The sequence below is a fragment of the Mesoplodon mirus genome (genome assembly GCF_964341445.2).
Source record: "Mesoplodon mirus genome assembly, chromosome: 12".
Lineage (NCBI taxonomy): Eukaryota > Metazoa > Chordata > Mammalia > Artiodactyla > Ziphiidae > Mesoplodon > Mesoplodon mirus.
The window spans coordinates 37,092,694-37,110,234 of NC_138988.1; the positions used below are offsets into that span (position 1 = coordinate 37,092,694).

Below are 17,541 nucleotides of genomic sequence, written 5' to 3' on the forward strand. Positions count from 1 at the left end.
TACTGGCAAAATGAAGGTTGAGAGGCTGTGGTGGGGGTGAGGGGCCTCCCTGGATCAGAGGCAAAGAGTGATTTTTTTTTTTTAATAAAGACACTTTATTTACAGATAATACAAAATAAACCACAGGACAAACTACTGTGCAGGGGGAGCGACAGCCCCCATTTTGACCCCCCTCCCCATCCCAGAATAACTTATATAAAAAATTTTAAAGGCCCTAGAAGGAGGGAGGGGCAGGGCTGGAAGCACCTTTGCTGATTGGGGATTGGGGCCTTCAGTCCTCAGCCATCCGGTTCCAGTGCAGAGTGGACCCTGGCTTGCTCCCTTCCAAGTCCTGGGCCTGGCAAGGAGGGGACACAGCTGCAAGGGCAGCTGGTGGTCGTTATAGAGGCTCCCAGACCAAGGACCCTGACTTCTGACTCTGAAGGGTTGGAGTGAATAGGTTGGTAAGTGGCGCTGGGGGCGGGCATGGGGTTGGCATTATTGCAGTGCTCCAGCCATCTTCCTCCTGGCCCTGGACACGGGTCTGCACCAGCTTCTGGGGAGCAGCCGTGTCGGGGCAGGAGTGTGGGGATCCTCAAAGCGATGATGTTGTTGAGTCCACCACCTCGCGGCCGTTGCAAACAGTGGGGACAAACTGGGAGCCAGACCCTAGGGAAAGGAAGCTGGAGGTTGGGGCCAGTCCCAGGGTCCCTTATACAGTAGGGAAGCAGGGCTGCGGAGAGCAGCTCACCATCACCCCCCCCCACCCTCTCCTGTCCAGCCTCATCTAGGGGGCACTTCACCCCCAGCCAGGGAATCTCAGCAACCCAGGGAGTTGCCGCCATGATGAGGAACTAAGGTGGGGAGAGGGGGCACAGGTGGAGAGGGGTCTTAGAAATAGATGGACGCTGACCTTGGCCGAGGCTGGAGCTGGCTCTGGCAGCTGCACTGCTGAAGCGGCTGGTGGGTGCGCGGTGGCTAACCACGTTCTTCTGTGGCTGGAACAGGATGATGTGCAGCTTGGGTGCGAAGAGACAGCCGAGCACCACAGAGCCACTGAGGCTTACCGACACGCACATGGTGGTGGTCTGCACCTGTGATGGGAGAGGTCAAGGATGAGTCTGTCCCACAGGCCTGGGCCTGGCCCCAGGAACCCTGCCCAGGAGGTGGGGTAAGGAGCAGGGGAAACCGTAAGCATCCAACACTGGACCTTGTTCCGTCTGCCAAGCTCCAAAGAATTTTTAAGAAGGTTGGGCACAGTCCCAGCATCAGCCCCAGTGCACCGTCTTCCAGGACGACCAGAGTCCTAGCTGTGGGGGTGAACATGCAGGGTGCATGTGGGAGTGCATGTGCAGGCATGTGTGTGTGTGCGGGTGTGTGTAGCGGTGCAGGTATGGAGTGCATGCATGTAAAGGCATGAATATCTGTGCGTCCCTGGCCACCGGCACTGCCCACCATACCTCTGTCCTGAGGGAAAGGGCTTTTGCAGGGGCTCTTGCCTCGATTTTCCTGCTCCTTTAATTGTTAAAATTGTCAGCTCAGCTCAGACCCTGCTCTATACTCCCAAGCTGAGTGACCTTCGGCAAGGAATTGAACCTCCCTGAGTTTCCATTTCTTCATCTGTAAAATGGGGAGAGCCACAGAATTTACGCCAGAGTTGTGAGGATTACCCCAAGATTATCCTCTTATTGTTCAGAGCTCAGCTCACCTGTCACCTCCTTGGGGAGGCCTGCCCTGACCACTCCATCTGAAGCAGCCATTGCCCCTTGAAGCTGAGGAGACCCACTGAGCACTCAGTGCCAGTTGGAATTTTGCTAGGAAGCCACCAACTGGTGGCTTTGACCTTCCTGAACCCTACACCCCAGATCTCCTCCCCCTCTTTGCCTCATCCTTCCTGACCTCCCTGGTTTCATCTCTCAACCCCAGAGTCACACAGCTCTGGGGGCACCACACCACACTGCACAGCTCCAAGGGGCATCAAAGCATTGTACTCTCTGGGGCTGCTGGTTTAATAGCCCTGCCATTCCCATTCCTGCTTCACTCTCACCTCTGCCTAACTTTCCACCATGTACACCCCCCCCCACCTCAACTCCAGGTGAGGGCAGGGGCAATGCAGACCCTCTGCTCCAATCAGCTTCCGTATTGGCTGCCCTCCCCACCTCCTCCAACCTACCTATTCCCACCTGCCTGTGCTGCAGAGTCTAGTTCAAGGACCCCTCTTCCAAAAAGCCCTCTCTGACTTCCTACACACTCATACACACACTACCACTACCACCACCACCACATACACACCTCCCTCTTCTGTGTTCTCACTGGGGCCTTTTGTCGGCCTAAACCAGTCAGCAGCTCTTTGGTCAATCACCCTGCTAGCCCGGGAGCTCCACAGGAGCAGAGACCAGGGCTCCCCTTCTGCAGCCAACCCCTCAGTGGAGCAGGGTAGAGCCTCTGCTCATCTGGACATATTTCGGCACCTCTACCTCCACCCAGGTTAGGAGATAACATCTGAGTCCTGAAATCTCTTCTCAGCTCTAATTCTTCCACCTCCATGGCCATGTCCCCAGGCCCCACTCAACCTTCCCACCTTCCCCTGGGGTCCACTCCTAACTGGGCCACCACAAGCTGTGTGCTCCTGGGTGAGGATTTAACCTGTTGGAGCCTCAGAGTTATCAGAAGATTAAGTGAGATATCAGGAAATAGAAGGTCCTGTGTCCCACTCCACCCTGCCCCCCACCCACCCCCAGGCCTCAGCCCACCCTGGAGCAGGTAGCTCACCCGGTAGTCACTGGAGGTGACATAGAAGATGGGCAGGAAGGCCAGCCAGATGATGCAGGTGGTGTACATGGTGAAGCCGATGAACTTGGCCTCATTGAAGTTTTCAGGGCACTTGCGGGTCTTGAAGGCATAGAGTGTGCAGAGCGCAATGAGGAGCACATTGTAGGCCAGCGAGCCCAGCATGCTTGCATCGCGGTGGTTGCAGCGCAATGTCACCACCTCCCGCCGCTCAGGGGCTGTCTCCTTGCCTGTGCCTGGTGCCTCCACCACCAGCCAGGCAGCCACGATGAGCAGCTGGCCCGAGATAAGGGCCAGACAGATGGCCACCTGCGAGGCAGGGCTGATGAAGCGTGGCCGCTGGGCTCCCTCCCGAGCCCCACCGAAGATGCGCGCAATGCGGTTGGTCTTGGTGAGCAGGGCTGAGTAGCAGACAGAGAAGGCAGTGCCCAAACCGAGGCGCCGTAAGGTGCACACCACTGTGGATGGCTTGGCAATGAAGACGAAGGTCATGCAGTAGCAGAGGAAGACACCACCCAGCAGAATGTAGCAGAGCTCCCGGCCAGAGGCCTTGACCACTGGGGTGGCATTGTGCCGCACGAAGACGCCCAGTACAAAGAGGGTGGCCAGGGCACCTAGGCAGGCGATGGTGACAGGTCCCACGGCCCAGGCATCGCCCCAGCGGATGTACTCCTGGGGCAGCTCAAAGCAGCCAGTCAGGCTGGCATTGGGCCAGTAGCCCAGGCCACAGTCAGCACAGGTGAACTCATCCAGCCTGTACTCATAGGGCTGGCAGGGGATGCAGAGCCAGCAGCAGACCTCCCCGGGCTGCATGCTTTTCACCTCATTCTGGAGGCAGGGCTCACTGCAGCGAGAGGCGGGCAGGGGCCCGGCTGAGAGGGAGGCCCATGGGATGAGGCTGGTGTCCAAGGTCAGGCCTTCTGCCCAGTAGCCCACCTTCTGGTAGCGATAGCGCCCATTGCCTGCCCGCAGATAGGTGAAGATATTGTAGCGACCAATACCGTCCCCAAAGCGGTCGAAGCGGACCTCACTGTGGGTGTCAGCTGGGCGGAAGGGGGCTGGGGTCGGGGAGGGAAGGAAGAGAGGGTTGGATTGGTGGGTCATCCTGATGTGACCTCAACCCTAACATAGAACTCAAACCCCAAAGCTTAGGTCAGCCCTCATCCTTCTGATCCTCAACCCAGCACTAAAGCCAACCTAACCCCAACCATTTTTCTAAATGAGAGGCTACAACAAACCCCAACCCTAAGCCCCAGATAGAACCCCAACCTTAAAATCCAGGCACCTCCACAAACCTAATGCCCACACCAATCCCCAACCATGACTCCCAAAACCCAGCCTTAGACCTTCCAACCCAGACCCCAGACCCCAACTTTATCCCAACACACACCACAGCCCTTTCTCCAAACCTACCATGGAGACCCCCTAAGGCTAAACTCGACCTTAGGTCTAGTCCTGGTCCTACTTTTAATCCCATCAATGACATCCCCAGCTCCAGCCCCGGACAATCCTAACACTGATCCCACTGCAAGCTGAATCCCAACCTCAGTGGTCACCTGGAACCACCAATGTTCACCAGAATATGCTTGGTAGGCAGCTCACAAATCACCCTACTCCCCATCCCCATTCCCCTGTGAACCTCACATCTCTCAGCCAGGCTCAGAAGGCAGGTACCCCTGTCATCCCAGGTCCCAGTGAGAAATGGTGTTCAAGTTAGCAGATCATATACTTAAGGCCCCGTGGTGAATGGTGCAGCCTGGTGTTGAATGCAGGTCCCCCGCAGCCCCTACTCTTTCTACCCAAAAAGTCCTCAAAATCCAACTTGAGCCCTACCGTAAATTCCACTTAGCCCAGCGGGCTAAATTTAGCCTTGTTTTAATGTCAACCCAATCAGACCCAAACGCAACACTAACCCCCACTCTGATTCTCCCATAACTCTGAATGTCAGTCTTATTGGAATTACTATTCCTCTTGATCCTGGTCCAGTACTCCAAGCTTTGTCAGCCCTGGCACCCTCTCTCACTGTTCCCACAGTGATTCTTCCTGAAGCACCACGATGATTCTGAGGCATTTATTTTTCTTGAAGCTGGAACTTCTATTAAAATAACTTTTGGTTTGAAGAGACTGTGGCCACCTTGAGTGGCAAGCCAAGATTAGGAGTAGAAATTTTTCTGGAAAATAGTGTCATCCTGATGTACCTTTCTTCTGACTCTCACTGATATTTTGCTGCCTGACAATGGGCTTGAGGTCTCCTGATCCCTACTCCCTGCATGATAAAGAGACAGGAGATAAAGGGCAAGGCCCAAGCAGGAACCAGAGATCCTCACAGTGAAGGACCAGGCCAGACGTCTACTCTCTGGAAGGAACTCAGAAAGTGGAACCTTAGTCCTGGCTCCTGTTGGAGTCCTCTCTGCCTAGCTGTCCTTGTTCTGGCTCTGACACCAGCCCCTTGGGTAATGCCCTTACTTGCTATGGGCTATGTTTTCTTAGCCGTGTACTAGAATCTGAGGGCCTGTTCCCTTTCACTCTCCAAGGGCCAGCTGCCTGGTGGACACTGGCCAGCACCATTACCATCGAACTTGACGTTGAGCACGAAGTCTTTGTAGAGGCGGCGCCCATTGACAGGCCGCATTGCATCACAGAGGCGGGTGGTGTTGGGGCAGAGGGCGCGATGCATGTTGTGCAGCGCGTGGGCCATGGCATACACTGCATTGACCACAAACATGATCTTGGACTCTTGCTCAAAGGGCACAGCCTGCAGGGAGTGGGCTGCACAGTCTCTCTGCCGGAAGCTGCAGCGGAACCTCTGCTCCCAGAACTCGCGGAACCAGGGGTTCCGGCTGTTATTCCACGGGTCCAGGGTCCGGAAGTAGGAGGCAAAGTCGCTGATGGGGTAGGAAGCCAGCTCTATGGTGATGGCACCTTCAGCAGCGCCCTCGCTACCTGCCACCACGCTCTCCAGGGCCCCCCAGCCATCGCTGGCCACCCAGGTGAAGCTGGCATTGAGACGTTGGGTGGCAGCGAGGAGCTCGCGGGCGTCCTCGGAACGGGTGAACAGGACAGCCACGCGGGCACTGGGTTTCTGCAGCAGGGCTCGCACCACGCCCTCAAAGGCTGTGCGGCTCATAGCACGGCCCACCTTCTCCGAGGTGGCCACACAGATGTTGCGGGCACGGGCCTCTAGCTCAAAGGCTTCGATGCCTGTCTCGCCATAGTCGCCCTCGGATGCCACAGTGGACACGTAGGTCCAGTTGAAGAAGCGGAGAATCTCAGCCATGGCTTTGGCTTGGAAGAAGTCAGGGGGCACCGTGCGGGCAAAGTAGTCATAGCGGGACTTGTCACTCAGCTTGGCACTGGTGGATGCATAGCTGATCTGAGGGATCTGAAATAGCCGCAGGAGGTTGGCCACCTGGGGGAGGGGTAGAGAGGGCGAAGATAGAGACCAAGTCAAATGCTGGAGACGGATGTGCCCCCACAGCTATCGGACCTTGGGATCAAGTGCCTGTGTGGTTGGCCCTGAGGTCTCCCTCTCCCAAAAGACCTATATTTGTCTTGATGTGTCTTCCCCCTGGTGGCAGGGAGTTTTCTATCCCTTCCCAAGGGCTGAGAAAGACCCAGGGCCACGGCACCAGGGTCCTGAGCCACACCTGAACCCCTTTGCTGTCTCCCTTCAGACTCATGGCAGTAACAAAAAGAGAGAGCTAAGGGAAGGCCCAAGTCCTGGGTGGAGAGACGTTGGCCACTGGCTGCACAGGGAAAAGGAGGCCCTAGATGGCAAGTGGAATGCTCAGGGCTGTTAAGCTCTCTACCCCGGAGTCAATTCTGATGGGATGATGGAGAAAGAAGGAAAAGACTCCCCCAGGAAGACCCAGATTTGAGGGCTCCATAGTCCTGAGAGCCCAAGAGTTGGTCTCCACTGGATGCCTGAGCCTGAAATAAACAAGGCTTCCTGCCTACCACTGCCTGCCTGGCAGCCGATCTCCCACCCCCAGATTCCTGGGACCTGCCCCTAAGAGTGGGGTCCAGCCAAGGACCAGGTGGGATAGTGGGTAGGTGAGAGCAGGGCATGGCCCAGGTTCCACAAGCGGGAGTTAGGTCCTGTATTTGCAACTGGGACACAGGTTTTTACTGACAGTGTCAATGCCTTCCCTGTACTTTCTAACTCTGTGCCCCTGGGCAAGTTAGCAAACCTCCCTGAGCCTCAGTTTCTTATTCCTGCCTTACAAGGTTGATGAGCAGATAAAAATGATGTATGTGAAGCCACAATGCCTGGAAGATGATAGGAGTTTTGGCAAGAGAGAAGGGGCCAGAATATGGAGGAATCATTAACAGGCAGGTGCAGCCTATGGATAAAGGACTGAGCTTTGCTTTGACCCAGACAAGGAAAAAGCAGACTGATGTTGAGGTGTGGGCCCTGCTGCAGGAGGCAGGCAACTTGGGGTTGGAGAGAGGTAACTGGGCTCCTGGAGATGAATACATGGGGCCCTGAAGAGAACTGTGAAGAGCCGGGGCTGGGAAAGCACCCCAGAGGTCCCTGCAGACATCAGCAGGTGGGAGGCTACCTACCCATCCCTGCCCCCACCCCAGGGCTGCAGATGTAGGTGCTGGTACAGCCACACCTGTCCAAGCTACTGCTGGACACTTCCAGTAGCTGGGACTAGCAGGACCGGTAATTCATTCCCTGCAATAGGGGTATGAGCAGGCCTCCCCAACCCCAGGCCAGAAGCTGCCTTCATGGTTTAGACTCCTGCTTTCTTTCTCCTAAACAAGCCTTCCAGGTCAGGGGTCCTGGCCCTGCTTCTGATGGCAATGCCCTCTGCTGGCCTCCTAAAGGAAGCTGAGGCCCCAGACAAGGCCCTCCTTGCAACTCCCAACCCCAACCCCAGCTCTGGCCTCAACTTCCAGCAGCCTATGTCAGGCACCAGGAAGGTAAGGGTCCAAGCAAGAGGACGAACCCAGTCAGGGACAGGGAGGATCCCACCTGGGCTAAAGCAGCCAGGTGTGGCAAGGGACATTAGCTGAGCCCTCTGCTGACCCCTTGTGGGAGAACAGGAGGAGGGAGGACCTGGTTCCCTCCCCTTCCCACCCCTTCAAATCCTACACCCACTGAAGACTCTTTGGTACCCTCCTCCTCACCTCCACACACATCTTGCTTCTCTTCCTTCTGGGCCCCCAACCCCTGTTTCTCTTCTCTGGTTGGCTCTTGGCTTCTATCTTCCACCCCTTTCCAATCCAAAGAGAGATGATCTGACAGTCCCGGAGGTCCTTGGCTGAGAGCCCTAGGTTCACGTCTCCACTTTGTGAGCACCTGGACTTGTGCCTTGCCTCTCTCCAAGCCTCAGTTTCCTCATCTATGAAATGGCTTAATAACAATAGCAGCTAATGTTGATTACGCCGTTATGATCTGCCAGGCCCCCGATTCATGCTTTGCATGTATTACCTCATTAAATTTCCACCACACCCCTAAGAGTGGTAAGTATTATGAGTCCCATTTTATAAGGATGAAACTGAGGCACAGAGGAGAGAAGTAATGTCCAGAGTCACACAGTAAGTTGGAGAGCCAGGATTCAAAACTAGAGTTCTGACACAAAACGCCTATTAAGTTTCTTAGGGCTGTATAACATCAGATGTGTGTGCGCGTGTGTGTATGTGTTGGAAGTGGGATGCTTTCCTTACACAGTCTCTAAAATTCTACTCCCATTTTGCCACAGGGGCACTTTCTAAGTCTTCTGTAAAAAGCTACTCGAAGGAAGCTTCTAGTCCCTCTGCTAATGCATGGTAGCCCAGAGCCCCTGCTCAGCAGGAATTCCAGGTCCCCACCTCTGGCCTCCCTCCCCAGCCCCCATTTAAACAGCCCCCATGTACCTGGATGGAGACATCGCTGTAGGAGCCGCCAATGACACCAGTGATGGCAGTGGGAGCATCACCATGGGTGGCATAAGAACCATCGGGGCAAACATGGCGTGAGCCATCGGCACCATGGCTGAGTGATGCGCGCACGAAGTCAAGTGCCTGCTCCAGGGCATGTGTGTCCTTGGAGCAACTGTCGAGTATGTGCGCACCCAGGCGCACTCCCGGCAGCAGGCTTGGGTCATGGTTGATACGATCCAGAGCAAAAAGCATGGCCTCCAGGCGCTGGATGCCGCGATGTTCATTGACAGGACCACACTCCTCTGCTGGGCCGCCCTTCTGGTGTACCGGAAACAGCCCACCCAGAATCAGGTCCCCCTCCAGGGTCAGCACCTTCTTGGCTGGGCCCTCAGCCACAGCGCCCCACAGCAGCAGCAGAGCCAGGAACCCAAGCAGTGATCCCATGGCCCCAAAGGGAATGGATGGGTCCAGCAGACCTGGGCCTCCAGGGGGTGAGGGCAGAAGCAGCAAAGGCAAAGAGAGGTGTAAATAGACCAGGAAAGTACAGACAGGAAAAGGATGAGGAGGGACCCAGCTCCTGCAGAGAGAGAGAGAGAGACAGACAGACAGACAGACAAACAGGTAGGGAACAGTGGAACCTGAGAGTGGCTACCCCTTCTGACTCTGCCTCCCCCAAACTCCTTTCCCAGGGACTGAGGAGCCAGGGAGAGGTGGTGCCCTTAACTAGGATGAGAAACTCCTGGGACACCCCTTTGGCTTGTCTCTCAGCCCTGCCCAAATCTGGGGCTGGAGATGGGCTCTGTGCCCATCCCAAATTTAGCAGAGATGGAGGATTACAGAGAGTAGAGGCCCAAACAGAAAACAGAAGACCCAGAAGAATGTCCAACACCCTGCAGAAACCTCCCAGGACCCCAAAGTCAACAGCTTTGCAGCAGAAGGTCACAGTTACAAACTTGGGAGTCCAGTCCCTATCCTGAGCCTTGGATTTCCAGAGAGGAGCCATTGCTGGCTGAGAACCCACCAGGGAAGAGGGAAGGAAGAGTCTCTAAAAGGTAGTTAGTCTCCAACCTCTAAGGAAACTGAAGCCCAGGTGAGCACCCAAGGTTCCCAGCCTCTCGTTCTTAAAAAACCATCCCCAACGCCCCGACTGGGGAAGTAATAGAGACTCTAGGCTTTGGAAGTTAGATAGCAAGGTAGAGAGGCTGGCCCTAGGGAGGGACACCGAATTGACCACAGGTCCTAAAGTCAACAGGGAAAGTAGATGTGAGTGTATGTGTGTGTCAGGGGTGGTGGGGGGCAGTCCATCTGGTCAAAATCTCAAAACAGGGCTCAAGGTGAGATTTTGGACACCCTAGCACTATGTAGACTGCCATTTGAGACCTTTTGCTTTCGTTTTCTCTTCAGCTCAGAACGAAGCAAAGAAAGTCACCATCTCCAGTCTCCCCAGCCTTGGTCTCAGGGCCCTGTCCATCCTGGCCCTGGCCCTCAGAGACCCTGCCTCCCTCTTCCACTCTGAACCCTATATTTGTGCCCCAGCTGCCCTCCCAGACACCCATCCCACACAGCCTCTCACAATCACACAGGCTTGGGAAGGCTAGCAGAGGGAAACTGAGCCTGAAGAAGGGCAGAACTAGTGGAAGGACCCCATATCCTGGCCACAGAGACTGGGGCTCTTCATTTCGCCCCCTCAGCTCCCCAGGGTTAATCTGCCACTGGGGCTAGGCCAGGAGAACTGCGATCCTGTGCATACCCAGAAAGAAGCAGCTCAAGCAGGCAAACAGGAGAGAGAGGTAAGCATGAAGACCAACACAGATGGGGACACGGACCCAGATGGGGGCTGAGGCCCAAACTGGTCAAGACCATGATCCTCCCACAGGGGTGGCTGGGACCAAAGCTCCAACAAGGGACAGAACCCTGAAGGGAGAGAGAACCCTAGAAGGGGGCAGCCTGGGGGCCTGGGCCACAAAATTCAGGGAGGGAGCGATGGAGCCTGAGAGGCTGAGACAAAGACAGAGGCACAGACAGAAAGACTGACCAAAGGACGGAGGGGCAGGAAGAACGAGGGATCGAGATGCAGGGCGTGCGTTCTTTGGGGAAGAAAGGCGGGACGTCTAGGGCTGTCTTCCCGCTTCCCCGAGCTCCTGGCAAGCGTTGTCTGGACGCCCTGGCCAGTCTCAGCCCCAGGAGCCCCAGAACTCGAGGGCCCGTGGGACCCCAGGACGTGGGGTCAAGATCGATAAGGTCGGTGGCGGCCGCAGCACCACCAGGCTTACCCTACCTTGCGCGCCCGGCTCTGGCGCGGAGAAAAACGGAGAGGAGCCGGGGGCGCGGGGTTCCAGCTCCCGCTAGCGCGCTCGCTCGCTCGCTGGCTGGCTCGGCAGCTCTGCGCTCTCCGCCCGCCCGCTCAACCTGCAGCTTTCAATCGCGGCCCGCCCCGCCCCCGGCCCCGGCCCGCCCTCAGCCCCTCCTCCATTCCTCCCCATTCCCGATCTCCCGCGCCCAACCGAGCCTCCGCCTCCCCCCAGACTCCTCCAACGCTCCCCTCTTCAGGCGCACCGGCCAGGCGCTGTCCGCCGCGTGGTGCTGAATCCTCGGGCTCTCCCGCCCTGTGCTGGAGCAGTTGCATCTTGGCCCCCTCCGCCCCAAGTCAGACTGCGTCCCAGAGAGCAGCGGGCATAAGGCACTGGGCTGGGAAGGTCACTGAGTCCCGGGAGGTGCGCACAGTGCTATGGGTTCCCATCTGCGAGAGCGGGAGGGCTGGCCCTAGGGTAGTGGGGTCCACTGGGAGATAGGTAAAGAGGCACGTAGGAGATAGGTGGAGCGCTTAGCCTGCTGCGTCCCTGTCCTCACACTGATTCTCCGTATCCATGAACTGCAGTTCCAACCACATGCCAGGCCTGGGGTGGGGGAATGTGTCTTCAGCCCCATGTGCGAGCTGGGGCCTGAGTCACTAGAAGGAAGAGATGGAGTGGGGGTGGGGTGGGGAGGAGGATCAGAGGAGAATGGGACATTCTCTTCCTTCCTGCAGATGACCTTTAAGGCCACTACACCCCACACACATTCAGCCCTGACCTCCCCCCCACCCCTCCACTAATCTCCACTCTCATGTGCAAAGGGCATTAATGGCAAAGAGATACCAATCTGGGGTGGGGGGTGGGGGGTGGGGTTGCAGGACCAGGGACTCAGGGTCAACCCTGAGGGACAGGCTGGGGCTGGCAGGGGGATCTGGGAGGGAGGGGGCTGGGGAAGAGGCTCCTGCAACTGGCTGCTGCGTAGGAGGGAGAGGGAGCTGGAGCCCGAGCAGAGGGAGGACAGCTCTGAGAAGATGTTCTTGGGTCTTCTTCCCTCCTGCAGCAGAGTGGGGAAGGATACCCCTGGGTAGGGGTGGTGGATAATCTGTATCGCCACACTGTACTGAGGGATTTGGAGAGGGGGGCTGCACCCAGATTTAGCCCCAGAGCCACAACGCACGCACTAACATGTACTAAGGGGCACAGCATCTCTACACGTTCCCCTGGTGCTGCCCTTTCTTCCACAGGTGTCAGTAGAGGTAAGCCTAGCTCAGATGCATGCCAATGAGCACATGCTAATCCCAGGTCCCTCTGGTACACACACCTACATGTGGGCTTGGCGTTGGGGGGCAGGGGGTTGTCACCAAGGAAGGACAGGCATTTTCCCCGGACACAGAAACTGGACGCTCCACTGCTCTGGAAAGAGCACAGCTGTACAACAGACCAAGATATCAAACCCCAACAAACTCCAGCGCTAATGTGAGAGGCAAGGTGGCAGCAGGATGAGGGTTCAGAGCTGTCAGACAAGGCTGGAGAGACAGACATGCTGTCTTCCAGCTCCTGCTGTTCCCTCCCTCTCCGCTGTCTCAGAGCAACTGCTCCCTGGGGTAGGTGAGTGACGGGTTGGGCCCCTGGAGCAGAGGGGCTGACAGCAGCAGGGTTCTGAGGTGAGAGGAGCTGCACAGCAGTCCCAGCCCCCTCACCAAGGCAGCCTCACAAAAGACATGGGGCTTTAAACACAGCACAAGCCCAAGGGGCCATTATATGGCCCGCAGCAAGTGAGCTGCACGGTCCCGCCACAGCACATGGACATGCAGTTACACACCCAGCTATGCAAACACAAACACACACCCAGCCTTAAATGCAGAGCTGTACATGTGGACACAGCCACACACACAGCAGTACACATAAACACACAACTGCACACACAGCTGTATACACAGACACAGCCGTAATTCATAGCTCTACATGTGGACACACAGCTGTACACATGGACACATATACGCAGCTGTACAGGTGAACATGTCCACACATATATAGCTATACTCATGGACACACAGCTGCAAAGACCTATAACTTTACATATGGACACAGAAAAACACACAGCTTTACACACGAACACACCCCGCCAAACACAGCTGTACACAGACACATAACTACACACAGACAGCCGTATATGGACAAAGCCCCCCAAGTGATGCTCCCAGATAGCCAGCCTCACCCCCCTATAATACAACCAAAGTTAGACACTAAGCACAGCAACACGTGCACAGAGTCACATAGCCATCCACACAAATACAGCCACGCCCAGCCACAATCACATCCTGATGCCCACTTGGGCACAGCCTCACCCAGGACCACCATGACCCAACCCATCCATGGTTACACATAAAAGACCAAAGGCATGCGTGTGTTCACATGCACACACACAGATACCCAGCCACTGGCAGGCGCGGAGGGGATGTCCTCACCGGCTGGACAGAGAACAGTGTCAGCACAGGCACACTCTAGCCACAGACACAAAGGCATCCCTTGGAAGCAGACTGAGGCAGGCTGTGAGCTCCCCACTCCTGAGCCCCAGAGGGCACCCCATGCTCAGCTTTCACACCCCTTGTCCTGATCTGCCTGCTCTCCAGCAGCCTGGGGGAGCCTCTGGAGCTGCTGCAGTGGAGGGGCAGCTGTCAAGTGGAGCCAAAGAACAGGGAGTGAAAGGCCTCCAATTCCCCCTACCCCACCCCACCCCAGGGTACCTGGCCAAGTTCCTTCCTCTCTTCAGGTTGGGGGTGCTTCTGCCCACTCTGGGTTCCCCAAGGTGGAACAAACAAATGCACAGTACAAATCCAGGTGAAACAAAGAAAAGCATTTGCTTTATTCTGGGTCCTGGAAGCTCCAATGTGAATCTGAAAAAAAGATGTAACAGGGGTGCCAGCCCCGGGGGCTGGGTGCCAACAACAGTCCCGGCTCCTATGGCTCTGGGAGCTGAGAGGTCAGTGAGGAGAAGGCTTAGCCAGAGGCCCAGGGCAGTAGAAGTCAGGTCCACTTGAGACCCCTGGCCCCAGCCTGAGCCCGGGAGGTGGAGGAAGAAGAGGACTGAAGAGACTGCTCAGTTCCTTAGCAGGAAGGTGCAGGCTGCGGGTTACTCCTCGCCCTTCTCAGGGGTACTGGGCTCCCGGGGCCACTTGGCAACCCCCAGCGGTTCAGCCTCAGGGCCGACCCTTGGCTCCCCCAGGGGTCCCTCGCCCTCCAGGTCCAGCTCCTCAAAGGAGGAGCCGCTGGCACCCGACTCGCTGTAGCTGTGCTCACTGCGGGTGTCACCATCATCCCAGCCATGGCTGCTCACCCCAGGGGACAGTGTGGCAGCTGAAGTCTCCCGGCTGCCAGGACCCACCTCCAGGCCTACAGAACTCGTGTCACTCATCGTGTCAGTTCCTGGAGGAAGAGGGAGCACAGGTTAGCTAGGGCCCCCACCCCCTCCTCCAGGGAGAGGACTGAGGCTCTCCCACCAGCCCAGCAACTCAGCATACACAGTGTGCTCATGAATAATAAAGCTGCCCCTGGCTCAAGAGGCTCATTCCAGCTGCCCTCTGCCCTGACTTGAGCTGCACTGGCAGGGCAGAGGGACAGAACAGGGAGGGAGGGAGGGAGGACAGCCTGCTGTATACTCCTCTCCCTACCCTGAATTAGCCTCAGCTCCCTGCACTCCCACAAAGCCTGCTGCCCCCCCAGCCCCCAACAGTCCATTAAGGACCATTCAGCCCCAACCTGAGGAGCTGAGGGTAGGACAAAGAGACTTAAGTAGTGTCCCCTCCTCCACCCCCCATTTCAGGCTTGGAGAGAGGTTTCTCCAACGCCAGAACACTGCCCATAAGGCCTGAGGACAGGAGAATGGACCAGGAGGACTGCTCTCCTGTGTCCCTCCCCCATGCAGGGCTCCCCAAGGGGCAGCCATATCCCTGCCTCTGGCCCACACTGAGCCCCAGTTTGAGGAGGAGGCTGGGGCAGGAGTGGGATGGAGAAGTCCTGAGAAATCCTCGACCAATTACATGGGAGGAGGGTGTTGGGACGAAGCATTTTAAGGACTTTCTTCCCCTATGCCTGGGTCACCCCAGAGGAGTCCTTACCCATCCCCAACCACTAGTGGCTCCTGAGCCACAATGCAGCAGAAGGGACCATGGGAGCACTCTGCAAGTGGCTGGAGAGCACTGAGATCTCTCCCAGCCTGCTCTCCCACCCCCAACACGTCCTCCAGGGCAGGTTCATCTGCCCTGCTCAGAAGCAGCCCCTCAATTCACCTCCTCAGGTCAGAGGCACTGAGAGCAGTTTGGGGTGGCAAGGAAGAGCAAAGAGCTCAGGCCTACTGTGCGTAGGAATCCAGACTGAGAGAAGGCGGATATGCCTCCCTTCCTGTGTGAGAGGGAAGGGGGCAGCTATCAAACATCACAGCTTCCTCAGATCCTGTCTCCATGGTGATTGAGCCCCGAGCCCAGCACAGCTGGGGACTGCTTGGCATTTGGGACTTGGCCTGGAACTTTCACTGAACCTCAGCTGGAGCCCAGGGTGAGGGGTGGGGTGGGGTGGGATCTGCTCCCTCAGCCTCCTTGGCCCCAAGATGACATCTGGGACCTACTGACAGAGGTGAGATGAGCCCTGTAAGTGCCAGGTTGCTGGCCCAGGGCCCTCTTCTTGCTGGGGCCTCAGTCATGGCTCCCAGAGTGGAGGTATTCAAGAGTGAGCCAGGACTACTCCCTGAATTATGGGTGGTTCCCTCAGACCCTGGGGCAGGGCTCCAGCTCCTCTTTCTTGCCTTAAATAATGATTGGTGCCCCAGAGGCTGCAGGCCTGAAAGGAGCAAAGGAGGGGGATAATTTCTCCCTGGCCCCATTAAGTTCAATCCGCCCACCCACCCAATGGCTCTCTTGGGACCCAGGTATGGGAACCTGTCTGCTTGCCAGCTAGCTGCCTCCTCCCTCTCCCAGTTCCTAGGCTAGGAATGATCAGAGGAAGGAGCCCAGGGGGTGCCCCTTCAGGTCAGGGACCAGCATGCTGGGATGAGGACAGCCCCTGGGCACATGTGGACACTTCTGGCAAAGGAGTCCAAGGCAGGGAAGTGGCAACCCTCCAGCTCCATCAAGGTCTGCACAGGAGGAAGTCCAGAGTCCTGGGTCTGTGTCCCAGGGCAGAAGAGGCCAGGCAAGGCAGGGTAGCACCTAAATCCCGAAGGCTGCTGAGGCAGAGAATGAAGCTGCCACCTCACCCCAGTCCCTCCCTCCTCCACTGCCCACAGTCAGTGCAAGAAGATCAAATATTCATCGCCTCTCTGGAGCTAAATAATACATCAATGTAATAACAGGCGCAAGGCAGCTAATCACCCCCTTTCACCTCCCAGCCCAAGCGGGGGCCACAGCAGGGAGGCAGACAGGGACAGGCCAAGCCTTGGGCAGACAGGCATCCACCACACACTGCTGCGCAAGTGGCATGCACCTGGCAGGCAGACACCCAGAGTCCGCCCCAGGTGCCAGGGCAGACCCTATCAGAGGAGGGCAGACCCCTAGCCCCCACTCCAGGGAGTGGGTGGGCAGGCTGGTGGGTAGGCAAGGAGCTGGGGGCGTGGGAGCTAGGTTGCAGGCAGCTGTAGTGGGTGCCAAGCAGTCCTTCAACACCCTGGCAGGCGGTGTTTGAAAGGGGAGCTGGGTGAGGGGGAAAAGAAAGGGGGTGCAGGCAGCCAAGGGAGGTTGAAAGAAGGTCAAGGTGCTCCCCTCCTGCCCTGGGGACTGCCTTGGCCTGCTGACCTTGTCGTATGTCCTGTGCCCACTGTAGGGGCACTGAAGAGTGTCTGCCAGGCACTACCAGGCTGGTGGAAGCAGTGCCCCATGGAGGTAATTAAGTGGCAGATGAAGTTAACTGTGTTGGACATGGCCCCTAGGGAGTGAAGGCTGCCTCCCAGTACCCGCCCCCTGCCCCCGCCAACACATGTCTCTCAGGGTGACCTTGGCTGTTGAAGATTGGATGGACAGAGGGAGTCTCCTAAAGCAGGAGGTGAAGAGGGACAGTCACTCTCCTCCCAGCCCTGTACCACTCCCACAGGTCATGGACCTCCAGAGTCACATGAGGCTCCACCAGCATGGCCAAGCCTTAGACCCTCTAAGACCACTTGAGATGTTACCAGCAGGCCCCCTCGCCCCTGGGGACAGCTCAGGGTCATAAGAGGTCACGAAAGGGGGTGGGCTGAGAGCAGGCAAGCAACCTACTGGCCTGGACCTGGGGTAGGAAGGCTGGCTCTGATGGAAGGGGCGGGGCGCTGATCTCCTGGCTCCCCTCTGCATGCTCTCTGGTTCCTCTTTGACTGATTCATTGATTTATTTATTCTTGGTTGCATTGGGTCTTAGCTGCTGCACGTGGGCTTTTTCTAGTTGTGGCGAGCAGGGGCTGCTCTTCATTGTGGTGCGCAGGTTTCTCATTGTGGTGGCTTCTCTTGTTGCGGAGCATGGGCTCTAGGCACATGGCCTTCAGTAGATGTGGCTCATGGGCTCTAGAGCGCAGGCTCAGTAGTTGTGGTGCAAGGGCTTAGCTGTTCCGCGGCATGTGGGATCTTCCCGGACCAGGGCTCGAA

General features: G+C 57.1%; 2 protein-coding genes across 3 annotated transcripts in view; both read right to left on the minus strand.

Annotated features, from left to right (window-relative positions):
* Window positions 1-323: 323 nt before the first annotated feature.
* Window positions 324-9,099, minus strand: GRM2 (glutamate metabotropic receptor 2). Its single transcript, XM_082638548.1, has 5 exons — window positions 8,635-9,099; window positions 5,341-6,178; window positions 2,752-3,827; window positions 893-1,073; window positions 324-648 (listed from the first exon to the last, which is right to left on the minus strand). The coding sequence occupies exons 1-5, from the start codon at window positions 9,082-9,084 to the stop codon at window positions 575-577; spliced, it is 2,619 nt and encodes an 872-aa protein (XP_082494674.1). The 5' UTR covers window positions 9,085-9,099; the 3' UTR covers window positions 324-574.
* A 4,677-nt stretch (window positions 9,100-13,776) lies between these two features.
* TEX264 (testis expressed 264, ER-phagy receptor) overlaps window positions 13,777-17,541 on the minus strand; it is a 29,214-nt gene continuing 25,449 nt past the window's right edge. For both annotated transcript variants that reach the window (XM_082639223.1, XM_082639222.1), the window contains one exon: window positions 13,777-14,360. In XM_082639223.1, the coding sequence (XP_082495349.1) occupies window positions 14,068-14,360 (293 nt within the window). In that variant the 3' untranslated portion in view covers window positions 13,777-14,067. The remainder of the gene's footprint in view (window positions 14,361-17,541) is intronic.